At 34.3% G+C, this 17061-nt stretch overlaps 1 protein-coding gene across 1 annotated transcript; it reads right to left on the reverse strand.

Annotated features, from left to right (window-relative positions):
• Window positions 1-412: 412 nt before the first annotated feature.
• Window positions 413-5394, reverse strand: LOC108192327 (sister chromatid cohesion 1 protein 3). Its single transcript, XM_064086687.1, has 11 exons — window positions 5262-5394; window positions 2798-3044; window positions 2649-2695; window positions 2125-2490; window positions 1930-2041; window positions 1702-1838; window positions 1213-1571; window positions 1045-1084; window positions 873-942; window positions 633-774; window positions 413-517 (listed from the first exon to the last, which is right to left on the reverse strand). The coding sequence occupies exons 1-11, from the start codon at window positions 5392-5394 to the stop codon at window positions 413-415; spliced, it is 1758 nt and encodes a 585-aa protein (XP_063942757.1).
• Between the last annotated feature and the right edge of the window lie 11667 nt (window positions 5395-17061).

Genomic DNA, 17061 nt, shown 5'->3' on the forward strand with positions numbered 1-17061 from the left:
GCTATGCCTATCAACACCAAAAATAAACTACTACAGAACAACAACCACATATATAAACCTAAAATCATGTGCTCAACATATATTTTACCCTTATTCCTAAAATTAGGGTCATATCTTTTAATTCTTGTGAGATATGTTTGAAGTGCCGTTGTAAAATTTCAAAAAGGAGTAACATGCTTAGCAAGATATACTGTAAGTTGGTTACATAGCACAATTTTTTCTAATGTAACATAGAAGTGAAAAAAAAAACCATGCATGAAAGAAAGAAACAAAAAATTCTTTGAGCAAGTACACGAATTAATGTATCACCACCAAAACCACGTATATATTAATGGAGTAGAAGAGCATCCAGCCGAGAAGAGTCGCCTTCTCACAACATGCTACACAGGGATGGAGGACATAGTACATGCACTCAGATGGAAAATAGTTCTTTGGAAAGTTTTGGCGTCACCGTCAAAACGACGTCACCGTATGGATTTTCTTGCTTGACATCTACAAGGCTACAAGTCTTTAAAACCTGAAACAAGCAAATTTACACAATCCAAATATGATATAAACTTGAAACTTGTAAATTCCAAATGCGAGTTACCAATTATTCAATGGAGAAGTGTAAGGAAAGTACAAAAACTTACAAGCGTCTCAAAGACCATTCGAGCACAAACTTTCCTTCTTTTTCCTTCTAAGATCGTATCCAGACTAACATTTATGGATTGGTGGTCTCTTTCAATGACCGGAGTGACTGATGATCTGTCCTTAAGGAATCGAGCCACAGATCTGCACTGATTACGCATGAAATATTAGGTCAGCTGCAAGACAGGAAAGTTAAACTTAAAAATAGAAAATAAAATTCTATAAATGACAAAGGAGTTTACCTCGTCCTTGCAGATAGTGGTTCACCTTCTGATTTCCACGAGGAGTAGCCAGGAGTGGTTTGCTGTGGCCCTGTTTAAATATATACCCATGATATTTAGAATTGTGCATACATTAACAAATTTATTGAATGCCTGTACCAGAGCTCAGCAACCAAAAGTTTAATGGGTCTACCTTGTGAATTATTATCATCCTCTGCCAAAAAAGATAATTCCTGCAATAAAGTAAAATTAATTCAGAGTTGTAGTCAGCAACTTAAAATGCTTTAGCAGTTGAACCACCTATCAAAATATTGGAAGTGTTTTACATAAAATTAATCTTTATAAATATTAATAAACATACGCCATCACAAGAAGTCCTGATTTCTGGATTATATGGACCTTCACCCGGTGTGCCCTTCAAAGACGCCGTTATTTCGTTAGACCCTGGTGTAGCAGCGTATTTTTCATGGACCCGTGTGCTGTCCCAGTTGGTTGGCTCCACTTGATCAATCAATGAGCTGGTATCACCCCCAAGGGCATGTCCTCCAGTTGGAGAAGGAGTGAACTCGATGGGAGAATACCAAACCCTATTCGGGGAATTGTTTTCCGTTGATATTTCATGGTCAATTTCCATGTTGTCAACATTGACCGGAGCACATAAATAAGGTTTTCCGCAAATGAAGTCTTTCCGGTATGCCTCACAGAGGTCACTGCCCAACCCTGTACATAAAAACAAAAACTTTCCTGTAGAGATCTTAATGTAAAGATGGCCTTCAAATTATTCTAAAAAGAATAGGGAGCCATGGTGGTAAAAAAAAAACAAGAAGAAAAGGAAAGGGAGCCAATGTACCAGTTAACAAAGGCTCAAAAAATACAGCATCTTTTCTGATTCTTTTGTTCTGCCTCCACCTGCCCAGAGGGTCTCGTCGGAAATTCTTTCTTGGACGCAGGATGCTGCTGGAATCAGCCATCCTTTTCTTCATAAACCTGAAAACACATACCCATATACTCAGCCACACATTAAAAGGGAAATAGCATAACTCTTTTTAACTTTAATGCAAGGAAATTTAGGCAATACTTGTCACTCAGAATTGTTGTGTTAATATCATATTGATGGCTTATCATTTCTTTGGGAAGGGTCTGCTGAGGCTGAGGAATTGAAGGAATCTGCAAGGTAGGTGATGCCCATCCTGCATCTAAGAAAAACAGATGAATTATATGCAAAATAATTTCAACTACAAAATATTCATTAAGTTTTGAATTTGAAACCCACCGTAATCACTGTCAGGGTCCAAAAATTCCGGAGTCTCTTCTGATAAAATAGAAATTGGCTGTTGGTGTTGTTGAGATGAAAGAGGAGAAGCTGCTGGAACTAACTCAACACCTAAATTATCGGCTTCTGTTTTTTCCAAGATTTTCATCAGATCCCAATCTGGTTCCAATCTGTCTTCCCTTTGGTCTGGGCAAAAGAGATCCATTTCAGAAGCATACTGAAAGAAAGCTGCCTCACGCATGATTTCAGTTCCTTGATAACTTGGATAACCATCATTGTAACTTAGCAATGCAGCTCTCAGCTGGCGATTAGAAGGATCACAGTGTTCAGCACCGAGAGTTGCACCCACAAGTGTGCCAGAATAATCTGTAAAATATAGCAATAACCATATAAGAATCTTACCAGCCAAATTTTGATCTATAAAATGATAAATATTTAGAGTTTACATGATTTATGCATAATAATAATAATAATTTGAAAGACAAAAAAAGAATGTAGTGTATGCAAATATGTCCTCATTTTACCTTCAAGGGTTATTTCTTTGGTGTCCTTCAGATGATTGTCCCAAGAACTAAATAAATCACCAAAAACAAAATACAAAAGGAAGTGATCAATAAGTGATATGAATATATCCGGTATTTATATTCCATCTAAGTAGACAACAAATTATTACCTCTCACTGAAATCAGTATCAATGTCTAAGGAATCAAGTTTGAACTTGTCAGGCAAGACAGACCCGAATGTTGCATGACTCAGATTCATCAGGTCTGTTGAAGTAAAAGCATTCCGTATCTCTATCAGGAGAGTATTGGAGTCTCTAAGAAGAGACTCCACTTGTTGGGCGTGTATTCGAACAATTCCAAACAGAAGATGACTAGACATCCTCATTGCCAGAGGCACTTCAGGGTACATGATCAATTCTACAAGACAAATGTAGAAAATAAGTAGCAAAATTTTAACTGTTAATTGAAAACAAAGTGCAATCATTAGTGCAAAGATGAGTGAATTATATTAGTAACTATTTGAATTGGTAAATATTTAATTGTTACTACTCATTTAACTAAAATCATATTTATTTTTAATTAAATAAAAAATTGTAAATATTTTCGATTTAAGTCAAGATAAAGAAATGATAAACAAACAATCTACACACTATTTGAAATATATTTTCATTCATATGATGATATTAAGTTTAACTCAACATTTTTTTCATAAAGAAATCATACAACACACATAAATATACCAAAAATAAATAGAAATATTCAAAATATATTTATAAATATCATTTGCACAAATACTAATCAGCTTATACATTTCCTACAAAATTATCTCATATTTCATAGAAACAAAGCACATTTCACATGAATAAAATATTTAACATATTCATATCAACATAGAAATTATCAAAAATAAATCTTTAGCACCAAAGAAAACGAAATCTTTATACTGTAGATGTGGTAAAATTACATACCAACAACGGTGCTAATATCAATGGATGCGTAGATTGACTTGGTGAGTTTGCTGTCACAAGATGCAGCGCCCAAAATGGTCCTTAATGGCCCTTTTCCTAGTGATCTATCAGCCATTAATATTGTAGAAGAAAACATATCCTTGTTATATGTGTATATATATGTGTGTCTGCAAAATGATGTATAGAAGAGAATAGGGCAAAAATTTAATGGTTCAAACAAAACAGTAAAGGTTGGTGAAGTAGACAATTTTTAAGTTTGCAATCAATTGTATAGTGATGTATATGGCAAAAATGTGGTTTGTTTTTATAACATCTGAATTGCATAATTCTTTGCTATAGACTAGATATATCATTTTTGGGGGTCCACAATTACTTTTTATTTAGGTACCAGATTTTTATTGGTTGAGATTTCCGTGCATACCGTCATCATTATTAATGAGCTTAGATCCAATAAAAATCAGACACCTAATTAAAAATTTATTGCTAGTGTGAGCACTTGAAAAATCATATCTTTTGCATTCATTACCCGTCACTTTTTGTATCTTGAGAAAATCTAGAAAATACGTTACATAAACGTTACCAAAGAACTCTATATTTTTGATCTTGAAAAAAAATCTTCTAACTACATACTCAGTCCGTCTAAATATACATGTCCTTTATGAGTTCTCATTAGTGAAATCGATTATACTTTGACTGAAATATATATATATATATATATATATATATATAATTGGGAATAATTGAAAATATCATCTAAGTAAATCTAATATATTTTAATATGTACCTTTCTATTTGCTAAAACAGTAAATAAATGGTAGAAATTAGTCAATTTAACTTCTCAAAAATCAAGAGGTACCTGTAAATTAGGATGGAGGGAGTATTTTTATTTTTATAATATCCAGGAGTACATTATAGCTGTAAAACAAAGAATTGTGTATATGAAATATAATGAAGACAAAATACTATGCAAAAAAGGTCAAATACTATGTCATGTATGTTCTAGTTCACACCTAGCAAGGCTAAAAATGGAATCATTGTTAATTTCAATATTTATGTGCATTCACACTTGAACCAAATAATAACTTAAAAACTCACAAAATTGCTTGCAAAAAATTACATTTTTAGCATCAATATTTATTAAAAGGAGATTAGTAACAGAAAGTTAGGTTGTCATACTTCACCCTGCTCATTAATAGCTTGGTGTAAAGCTAAAGGAATACATATAGTATAATAAATAGTATATTAATTCATTTCGACTATTTTAAGACGAGTAAGTACCGATCAATATCATTATTTTAATTTAAATAAAATAAGATTACAAGTATATTATAAACCACTAACAATAAAAAAAATACAAATACCTAACATAAAATATCTAAACTTTCACTTTTTCCTAATTTGCAAGCATCTTCTATCATTCACATTTAGTCTAGGATACACATATGACAAGGACCTTCCATATCTCATATATGATATCCCAAGCATGTTGCAAGTAAAAAGAGATATTAAACCATTAATATACAACACAGTTAAATTTAAGCCCTTACCAAACTTGACCCTCCTTTACTCTTCAATATTGTTCATAGCTAGGTGGAATAACTCCAGAACTTCCAAAAATCATTATGGTGACCAATATTAAGATTCATAACTAAAAGATCTAGCTCACCTTCTCTCACATCACCCTCCTTCCATTGAGCATGTTTCTCATTTTCTTCAACTTCCTCCCAATTGTCACAATGGTCTTCCTTAAACTCCACATCTATAAAATTGTGGACCTTTTTCTCAACGGGTTCATACATCTTATAGTTATATTTATCATTGTATCCCAATAACACACATTTAATAATACTATTTTCATTTATCTTTATATGCTTAGAATGTGGAACATGTACATATCCTAGGCTTCAAAATATTTTAAAATACTTCACATGAGTCATTCCCTTTGACCATTGATTTGAAATGTGAGAGGCCGACTTAGTTGGCCCAAAAATATTGAGTAACCTTTTTGGCAGACAATTGACTAGGCAATATTCATAATAACATGATTAATACTTTCAACCATACTCTTGTTGACAGTATGTACATTATGGTGAGTCACATGCTCACATAATTTGTTGAACTCAATAGAATTACTTCTTTTCCTCTATCCATTCTAAGACACTTTATGTACAAGCCTCTTTCATTTTCAATTGAATTCTTAAGCAATTAAATTGATGAATTTTCACATATATATAAAGTGTGGAAAATAATCAATAATACATAATATGCACAATTTCTTTCCCCTGGATATTGAAGACATTGGTCCACACTAGTCCACATAAATTAGCTCGAAGCTTTCAATTTTCAATTTCTCTCCATCTGCTTGCTTCAGGACTAGAATGATGATGGTTCTTCCCTTTCATAGATTTTTCACATAATTTTCTTTGAATCTCCATCAGCCAGTGGAAAGAAGTGTACTTTTAGAATAAATATAAAATTTTGATTGAACACTTGAATCAGCTTCGAGGAACTTATATTCTTTTATACCGATAGGGATTTCCACCCCATTAGAACAAATATTTTGTTTGCTATGTTTAGAGATATCATGAGATTTAGATGCTATATTAGAAAAACCTCTTTCTCTTGAAATTACACGACACTATAAATATTGTTTATAAATTTTTAATTAAAAAATTACTATCTGGTCCTTATCTTATGGATCGAAAGCTCTGAATAAGTCAAATATGCAAATTTGTGAATTTTTTTATTTACAATTCTAATATTGAGTCTCAATTGTAATTAAAAAATTAATTGGGAAAATTTTTATCGATTAAAAAAATATGATAATGATCAATAATAAGATATAAAATAGATCTTGATTAGACATTTTGTGTAAAATGATTATATGTTTGAGTATAATTAATTATAAAAATTAGAAAATTATGTGACACATACAAAAGAGAGATTTGTGTAACAGTCAAGAATTAATAAAAGGACTTAGCAAAAAATAAAAGAATTAACAAAAGGGAGGCAATTTGTTGTCTCATGAAGCTAAGTGGTACTTGTGCTACATTATTAGTTAAAATCTAAATTGGGTTTGGGTCGTTGAAGATTTGATTTGTGGAGTTTGTTTTGTACAAGAAATTATATGAAATTTGAGGTTAGTGACTTATGGAAGATTTATACTTCTCCAAGACTTATAGCTCTACTTAGTATATAAGTCTTTCTATCTCAATCTATTGGGATAAATTTCTCAAAAGTAGAACTATGATTTTGTCGCAACGACAAAAATGAAGAGGCATCTTTTAAAAATAACTTTAGTCTCGAATACTTTTAAAGAGACAATTTTACAATCTTGCTAAGTTTAGTCATAAGTGACAGGATCCCAAGGAGTGATCCCACTCTCATAATGGACATGGTAGCCCCAAGAATGATTTACCAAACTTGTGGATGGGTCCCATACACCATGAATTAGAATTTTCCTTCAAGCCATAACCCCATTTTCACTTTAAAATAATGCTAGATTTTCTAAATGAAATGTAAATTTTCTATTTATTCTCCCTAAAACATGCTCAACAACCGAGTAAAATTTCAAACTTTTTTAAAAAAATATAAAATTTCTAAAATAAGCAATTGCAGTATAATTACATAGCACTTTTAGTTTTAAGGGATGAGAATCAATAATATTTACTGAATAAGGTAATTTGTTTTTGCCGAACACGATAATAATGCATCCGGTAGTTAGGTTGATTAACCTTTTTTGCTGCTCTCATATGGCAAGTTGATATTTTTGTTGATGGTTACATTGTGCAAACAATTTTAAATATTATATATGCATAAGTTTCATGCTGATTCAGCCAGCTCAAGTTTATTTTTCTCGCTAGTTAAGATTATGTAAAAAAATTAAGCATGTTTGATGTGGTTTTAAGTGTTTTTGGTGTACAGAAACAGTCCTTGCAAAAAAAAAAACTCACCGTAATCATCTAATCCTAAATCTCTTTTCACTACAAGAAAAAAGGATAAAAATGACCGGTTAAATATGACCGACCTTAAATATGACCGCATACGGTCATATTTAAGGTCAAATCCCGAAGGAGACAAGTCAAAGCCAAATATGACCATATAAATTTGACCGCTGTTAAATATGACCAAACGCAGTCATAATTAATGACGTTCATATTTATCCAGTCATATTTATAACGAGGGCCCCATAAAATTTTGGAGGCAAACTTCCCTCCAAAATTTTTTTGATGATGTCACTAATTTTGACTAGACTCGGTCAATAATAAAGTCGGTCATATTTATTTTTTAAGCGGGAAACTTCCCGCAATTTTTTTTTAAATTTTCGTAATCGTGATTTGACCCAGTGCAGTCGGGTTTATTAATATGACCGAAAGTGGTCATATTAATAAATATGACAGAACACGGTCATATGTTATGTTCGACCAGCCTTGATCATAAGTACTCATATGACTAGCCTCGGACATATTTAGGAAGTGACCGCCTGTGGTCATATTTATAAATGTGACCGCCCGCGGTCATATTTATAAATGTGACATGCTTATTAAGTTGTCAAACTTCTTTCAAGATTTATGCTCATCAAATTTGAAATCCACTGATTTAGAGAAAATGGAGAAGGACATAGTGAAAATAATGTCCAAGCTTGAAGTCATCTATACTCCAAGCTTTTTTGATTCTATGGAGCATTTGCCACTACATTTGGTTACTGAGGCAAAGTTGGGTGGACCATGTAATGGGAGATGGATGTATTTTGTTGAAAGGTATTTGCATAACTTGAAGTTAAAAGTCAAAAACAAAGCTCGAGTAGAGGGTTCAATAGCAGAAAGATATATTGATCGAGGAGTGTGTACATTTTTGTTCACTATATTTTGAATCTAATTTGGCAACTGTGCATAATACACTTCGACGAAATGAGGCACCTAGACAATCTCATGACCCTAATTTGTTAGAAGTTTACACCTATCCAACGCTAACAGGTCTACGGAATAGAGATAGAATCTTATGTGATGATAAACATAGTATTGTAAGATACTATGTTCTTATCAATTCACTGGAAGTGGGAAAATATTTGCGGTGAGATGTTTGTTTATTTTAACAATTTTGACAAAAATAGATGATCAAATCAAATTATTCACCTTATCAATTTTTTTAAATATGCCGGGGATATCATAGGCTTGTGCAAAAACATTACCCGCACTATAATGATGCTCAAAGAGATCAAATTCAAAAGGAGCAATTTATAGATTTGTTCAAAATAAGGCTATCGTAATGAGAAATTCGACAAAATACACAATGTACGATACGAAGGTCACGGAAAGTATTCGATGAAGCTCGGATACCCGTATGAAAACCTCTATAAACTTTCGATAAATTACCACGAAATTTGTCGAAAGTTGGGGGGCAAATGATAGGATTAATCAGATATTACGGCCCGATCCAATAAAGGCCTGAACAACCAGTTTAACTATATGACGTCCAGTTCTGTGGCCCAATAACGGTCCAAACCAAATACATATAAAGGCCCCGTTACGAAATTAAGTCCTGCGATACGACTAACTCTCTTGGATAAACGTCCGAGAATCCGAGATGAACATTAACACCCAAAGATAAGAGTTTTGTCTTATCTATTGCTCCGAAGCATACTTCGATAAGAAGTCTGGTACGTGGAATCATACTTCAACCCGACTTTTGACTCCGAAGCGCCTATATAAAGGGCCCTACCTCTCACAACTATAACTACGTTTTGGACTTGATTCTTCTCCAAACAGAAGATACGTAGGCATCTCATACCGAGACCAGTCCAAAGCACGAATCGCTCACACCCCTCGTTTTTAGATCCACAAAAATAACCATTAAATAGAAACCTAATTTAAAATAAATTAGATATCCAAAAATTTAATTATTAAAAATAATATAATGTACAAGTTGTATAAATGAAAACTAGTGTTGACCGTTGTATTTAATTATTAATATTAGTAGTCTAAATTACTAATCAAAAAGATTAATATTCTTATTACATATTTTTTTTAATTTTGCTAAGATAATATTCTTTTTCAAACAATACATACATACATATACAATGTGCCCCTCAAAATTATGTGCCTTGTACCGTCGAACACCTCGCACACCCTCAGGCACGGCCCTGGTTACAAATTAATAAAATTATTTTATAAATCCATCAATACTTGTTTGTCTCTAGAAACTAAAAAAGGCTGCCAAAATTTAATATGCTATCCATGACCTTGATGTACTGATTTGGCACAATATTAAATATTATCCATTGATTAGGTGAAGTAGAAACTTGCAAACCTGAAGCGAAAATAGTAATCAAACTTATCAGATTGACAATACTCATCCTCCCTTATCAAAGAACCGGCTCAAGAGTTTAGATATAAGCCAACCGCAAACCTACAGATCATTATTAGGATTTTGTTATAAAATTGGGATCCGATTTTATGGTTGATATTCTAGGTGTTAATACAAGCACCAGAAACTACCTCGTATACTATACACACTCGAACTCAAGGAAAAAGCGAAAGCAAGAACATTTATTCTGAACTGAATTAAAAGTAATCAAAATAATCAGACAGGAACCCAATCAGAGACATTACTTGAGTATTGCCAAAATATTCCGAATTACAAAGCACAAAGATCTAAACAGGAATTCGGAGGCTATCGGCTGATGAGGTACACTCCGGAGTAGGAGGCGATGAGGATTCAATGCAAGCTTGTTTTGAGAAAATATTTTCAATTCGACTAAAACCTAGGCTAAGAATTACTATATTTCAACTGAAAATACCATTGGAGTAATATATTTGCTCTGGAGTTAGACTTGGATTTGAAAGTTTCTCTGACGAAGCACAATTTTCCCACGTCGAGAAAACAAAGACCAAAGCATGTCGCATATGTATAAATAGAGGGCGATCAATAAGGCTCATGGCCTAGGTCAGTGACCTCCATTGCACTAAGGCTCATGGCCTAGGTCAGTGACCTCCATTGCACTGAGGAGGGGCCCATTGATTGTTAACTATAAGTTACTTTAGACTTTAGAGATTTGTACAAAATATTTTTACTAGTCACAATTGATTTTGCAATTTCGAGAATTTATGAAATCGATTTTGTGACGGTCCGGGAATCTGGGGGCCTGGATCCGGACGTCACCACACAAAAACCTTTTCAAAACACTTTGGTAAACCTGTAATAATTTTTTTTTGAAAAGATAATGAAATCAAAGAATTTAAAAATTGAAATTCAGAACTTGAAAGCCATAATAAAAGATTTGAAAGAGAACATTTTAACCCCCTAAAAACAACAGGATCGCATCTAGGTTACAGTATTGAAATAAGAATCAACCACTATCAATAAATAATACCTTACAACATCAGATCATCTTCGATAAGAAGAATCATTGTAAATCTATTCCAACCATGACTTACATCTTCATCTCAATAGCTCAACTCTAGCTAGCACCAACCTTATCAATCTTCCTGAACACTCTTCGATCACTGGATCCTCAGCTCTGACTCCTCACTTAGCCTTAGCCTTACTCATAATCTCAATTACACGACTCATCTTTAAGCCTTTCTGGAATGGTTAAGAAAAGAATAGAAAGAGTGAGCAACAATGCTCAGCAAGTATTAATAAACAATGACAGTTCTGAAATGATATAACAAAAATTCTCATGTTTAAGATATAAAAGTATTCAATCTGAGTTCACAATTTCAGGTATTGTATAAAAGGAACACAATACCTTGCAGCAATGAAACACTGAGGAATTCAATCATCCACAAGAATTATTGAATTGGACTATCACATTTTTTATTAAAAACACAAGGTTAGGCTGCTGATCAGTCATTCCTAACCCCGAGCAGGCCCCGCCATGCTCTATCACTGGATCCACGACACTCATTGGCCTAATATGACCACGAATCTGGTCTGACCACTCATTTGGTCCACATACTTTTATAAAAACAATAATCCAATTCTATAATTCAATTTAACATGTCAATGTAAATCAACAAGACAGATTCACAATCAATATCAATAACAGGATAATTTCAAATCAAGTTTTGATAATCATCTTTTCATAATCATAGTCCATCCTTTCATAAATCAAAATTCAGGAAATCCCTAACTATTCAGTATCCTCCATCATCGCCTAAGTTTACTGAATTTATCCTGCTAAACCAGCATGACAATGGTCGGTTGAATAATCAAGATGATCCTTAGTCATTCGAAGTTCTAAGTATCACTGAGCAACACATGCTTCAATGACAATATGAACTTCAAATTAATTTATAAAACGGAAGTTTTTAGAATCTTGAGGATTTGAAAGAATGGATCAGAATACTTGCACTTTCAAATATAGAAAAGAAAGATACGAATATTTGCAATATATACCAAAGGAATGGATCAGAATATTTGCAAATGTATCGAAAAGCAGGGTACATGATACTTGCCTTAATCTAATTCCCAACTCACAGCTCAATCTCATCTATCAATTCTCATAATCTATGCATATCATCATCCCTAGACCATCTGTGGCTATACTTTATCCGCAAAAAAGTTTCGCTTCCTTGATTAGTTCCTTATTCGCTTTGTAACACCATCTCGACTTTATTAACGTCTTCGATCGTACACGTCTCGTCCGAATCCTTTATGAGAATAAGATAATAATGTTAGATATAATTGATGATTACTAATGTTCTTAAAGTTTGTTTTAGAACAGGAGTGATCAGAGTTTAAGCTGGAAGCTGATCAGAGTTTAATAAAGTCTGATCAGAGTTTACATAGTCAAGACTCGTCAGAGTTTACACGTGGAAAGAGCTCAGAAGCGGATATACTTCAAGGAAGGATAGAAGCAGAGGAGTGATTTGCTGACTATGGAAACTAAACAGAAAACAGTAGCAATCTTTGATTGATAGAATACATAGCTGATTTATAGGATATCAAATCAGAGATTGATTTTGTAACTGTGTCTATATAAACACAGATTAGGGTTACTCTATAAGAGTTAAGTAATCGAGTATATTCTTAGAAGAACCCTAGCAGCTCTTAGTGATAATATATAAATCACTGAGAGAGTTTTTGTAACCGATCGAGCTTTGTGAATAAGAGTTTACTGCTTTCAATCTCTTATATTGTCATACTGTGTTATTGATTGTGTTCACTATATCAACTTATATAGTGAGTTAATAGGACCTATCAAGTGGTATCAGAGCCAGCTCTGTTTAGATAACTACAGTGAGATCTTAATCACAATCATGTCTGAAAAATCACAAGCTTCGTCTTTTAGAGTTCCAATCCTTGAGGCATCTGAATATCCAGTCTGGAAAGAGAGAATGATCATATTTCTAGACTCTGTCGATCCAGAATACCTTGACAGGATCTATGATGGACCACATATGCCCACCAAGCTCTCTGTTGGGATTGCAGATGAACCTCAGAAGATGGTCCCAAAAGACAAGAAAGATTATACCCCTGAGGACATCTTGTCAATTGGTAAAGACTCAAAGGTGAAACACCTTCTGCACAGTGCCCTTGATAACGCAATGTCTAATAGGGTGATTGGGTGCAAAACTGCTAAACAAATCTGGGATGCTCTGGAAACCAGATGTCAGGGAACTCAAGCCATCAAGAAGAACAGAAAAACCATCCTTACACAGGAGTATGAGCACTTTGACTCAAAATCTGGTGAGTCCTTGACAGATCTGTATGACAGATTTGTCAAACTGTTGAATGACTTATCTCTGGTGAACAAGGAATATGATCTTGAAGACTCAAACCTCAAATTCCTTCTGGCTCTTCCTGAAAAATGGGATTTGAAAGTCACTACAATAAGAGACAATCTTGATCTTGGAGAAATGTCTCTTGATGATGTTTTTGGAAGACTGAAGACTCATGAACTTGAGATGGAGCAGAGGAGCAAACGTCATGGAGGCAAATCAAAGTCTGTTGCTCTAAAAGTTCAAGAGGAAGCTGCTAAGAGCAAAGGAAAAGCTCATGTCACAAAGTCTGACATTGAGTCATCAAACTCTGATGACTCAAACTCTGATGTTCCCTCAGACTCTGAAGACAGTGATGATGAGATGATGCAGTTAGCAGCATTGATGGTGAAAAGCTTGAAGAAGTTGGCTTACAAAAAGTTCAACAAAGGCAAAAGTTTCTCAGGGAAAGACAGAAACTCTGACAGAGTTTATGATAAGAAGAACTTCAGGAAGAATGAGGGCAAGGAAGGAAAAGCTGGAAAAGCTGACAAGTATACATGTTTCAACTGTGGTGAAAAGGGTCACTTTGCATCTGAATGCAAGAAAGCCAAGAAAGAAAAGGAAAAAGCCTTTATCACCAAGAAAGGAAACTGGACAGATACATCTGATTCAGAGGAAGAAGTCAATTATGCTCTGATGGCAAACACTGACAACAACTCTGAATCTACTGCTAAGGTACCTCATTCTACTCTTGCCTTTGATACTGAAAATATAACTGAGTTAAGATTGTTCCTTAAAACTTTGCATATCAGCTTTAGAGATCAGACTTTAGAAAATGAAAGATTAAAATCTGAAACTCTAAGTGTAAAGAAAAGGAATGATTATCTAGAAAAAGAATTAGTTCAGATGTTAGAAGTTCAGAAAGAGAGAGATGATGCTGTCATTGTCAAAGATGAACTATTAAAGAGGTATGCATCTCTTCAATCAGAACTTGCTAAGGAAAGGGATATTATTAAGACATGGACTAATTCAGGCAAAACTACTCAGGATATCTTAGGTAGTGGAAACTGGAAGAAAGGACTAGGTTACACTGAGAACTCAGAAGCTGAGTCATCAAAAACAGAGTTTGTTAAAACTGTAAAACCTAAGGTTAAACCTGTTAAATTTGTTGCTGAATCCTCTAAGTCTAAACAGAGTAGACAAGAATCAGAGATTAACAACAATTTAAAATCTGATAAGCCTAAACAGGTTAACATAGGATTGATGACTCAGAAACAGCTTAAGCATAAGCTTAAAAAGGTAAAATCTGATAACAAAAACAAGGAGCCTAGGAAAAATAGAAATGGCAAGGTTGGAATAGACAAGAGTAATAACTACATGCCTATTCCAAATGCACCTAGGAAGACATGCCATAACTGTGGAAATACTAATCATCTTGCTAATTTTTGCAGGAAGAACAAGGACATTAACTCCTTACCTACAAAGTCTGGAGTTATAAAAAGTAGTATTAGATATAAACCACAAGATCCATGTTTTCATTGTGGTAGTTTATGGCATTCTATTTATACTTGCAAAGAATATCATAGTTTGTATTATGATTATTATCAATTGAAACCTTCTTTGAAAAAGGTTAATAAAAACTCTGCAAGTACAAAATCTGTTTCTAGTACAAACTCTGTTCCAAAGTCTGTTAGCTCAAACTCTGATAATAATAATTCCGCTGCAAAAGCTAACAAACTTAATAAGGCCAAGGGATCCAAGCAAGTCTGGGTCCTTAAAACTAACAATTAGTGGTCTTTGTGATTGCAGGGCAACAGGAAAAATATCCTAGTCTTGGACAGTGGATGTTCAGGACACATGACTGGAAATAAGGCCCTGCTGTCAGAGTTTGTGGAGAAAGCTGGCCCAAGTGTTTCTTATGGAGATGGCAACATAGGAAGGACTCTGGGATATGGCAACATCAATCTTGGAAATGTCATCATCTCAAATGTAGCTCTTGTTCAAGGGCTAAAACACAATTTACTCTCTGTCAGTCAGATCTGTGACAGAGGATATCATGTTGATTTCTATGAAGAACACAGTGAGATAGTAAGCAAGTCAACAGGCAAGGTGGCAGTGATTGCTCACAGACATGGAAATATTTATGAAATTAACTTGCCTACAAACTCTGAAGGAAAAGCAATTTGCTTATCTACAAGAATCTCTGCAGAAGAAAGTTGGAAGTGGCATAAGAAGCTCTCACATCTCAATTTCAATTCCATAAATGAGCTTATAAAGAAAAAGCTTGTGAGAGGACTCCCTGAATCACTACTCACTTCAGATGGTCTATGTGATTCATGTCAAAAGGCCAAGCAGAGAAAGACATCCTTCAAGAGTAAGACTGAATTCTCAATAAAGAAGCAATATCATCTTCTACATGTTGATCTATTTGGACCAGTTAATGTACCATCCATTGCAAGGAAGAAATATGCTCTTGTCATTGTTGATGAGTATACTAGATACACTTGGGTATATTTTCTTCACTCTAAAGATGAAACAGCTTTGCATCTGATGGATCATGTGAAGCAACTGGACCATGGATCTGAAGACAAAGTAAAGATCATTAGAAGTGATAATGGAACTGAGTTCAGAAATTCAACAATGGAAGAGTTCTGCAAAGAAAGAGGTGTAGTGCAACAATTTTCTGCACCTGGAACACCACAGCAAAATGGTGTAGTTGAAAGGAAAAACAGGACTCTAATAGAAGCTGCTAGAACTATGCTTGATGAGGCTAAATTACCTACTTATTTCTGGGCAGAAGCTGTTCAAACAGCTTGTTTCACTCAAAATGCAACACTGATTAATAAGCATGGCAAGACCCCATATGAGATGGTGAAGAAAAATAAGCCAAGTCTGAAGTACTTTCATGTATTTGGGTGCAAATGCTTTGTATTGAAGACTCATCCAGAACAGCTTACCAAGTTTGATTTAAAAGCTGATGAAGGCATTTTTGTAGGTTATCCTCTGACAACAAAGGCTTTCAGAGTCTATAATCTAAGAACCAAGGTGATCATGGAATCCATACATGTGTCATTTGATGACAAGAGAATTATGGGTTTAGTAGACATGGATGAACATGAAGAACTGCATTTTGAAAATGAAGAAATATTCTCTGATTCGACAAACTCTGATGAACAGTCAAACTCTGACTGTGACCAAAATACATCAAACTCTGGTGAAAATTTACAAGTTCATGATGATGAAGCATGTGTTGAGGGGGAGCATCAGAATGTTTCAGACTCTACCCAAGACTCAAACTTATCAGAGAATGCTGACTCAAACTCATCAGAGAATACTGATTCAAACTCTGATAGCACAAATTCAGGGGGAGCTACAGAGGAAGATCAACAGAATCAAGAGAGCATGGATCAAAGGGGAGGATCCAATGATGAAAGTAGCCAACTTCCACATGCTAGGAAGTGGACAAAATCTCATACACCTGATTTGATAATTGGAAATCCAGAAGCAGGTGTGCAAACAAGGACAGCTACAACAAATGAGTGTTTACATCATTGCTTTCTGTCACAATCAGAACCTAAATAGGTGGAGGAAGCTCTTCAAGATGCTGACTGGATTCAAGCAATGCAAGAAGAACTAAATGAGTTTGAGAGAAATAAAGTCTGGACCCTAGTACAAAGACCTAAAGATAGATCCATAGTTGGTACAAAATGGGATTTCAGAAACAAAACTGATAGTGAAGGTGTCATTACAAGGAATAAA

The sequence above is a fragment of the Daucus carota genome, chromosome 2 (assembly GCF_001625215.2).
Source record: "Daucus carota subsp. sativus chromosome 2, DH1 v3.0, whole genome shotgun sequence".
Taxonomy (NCBI): domain Eukaryota; kingdom Viridiplantae; phylum Streptophyta; class Magnoliopsida; order Apiales; family Apiaceae; genus Daucus; species Daucus carota.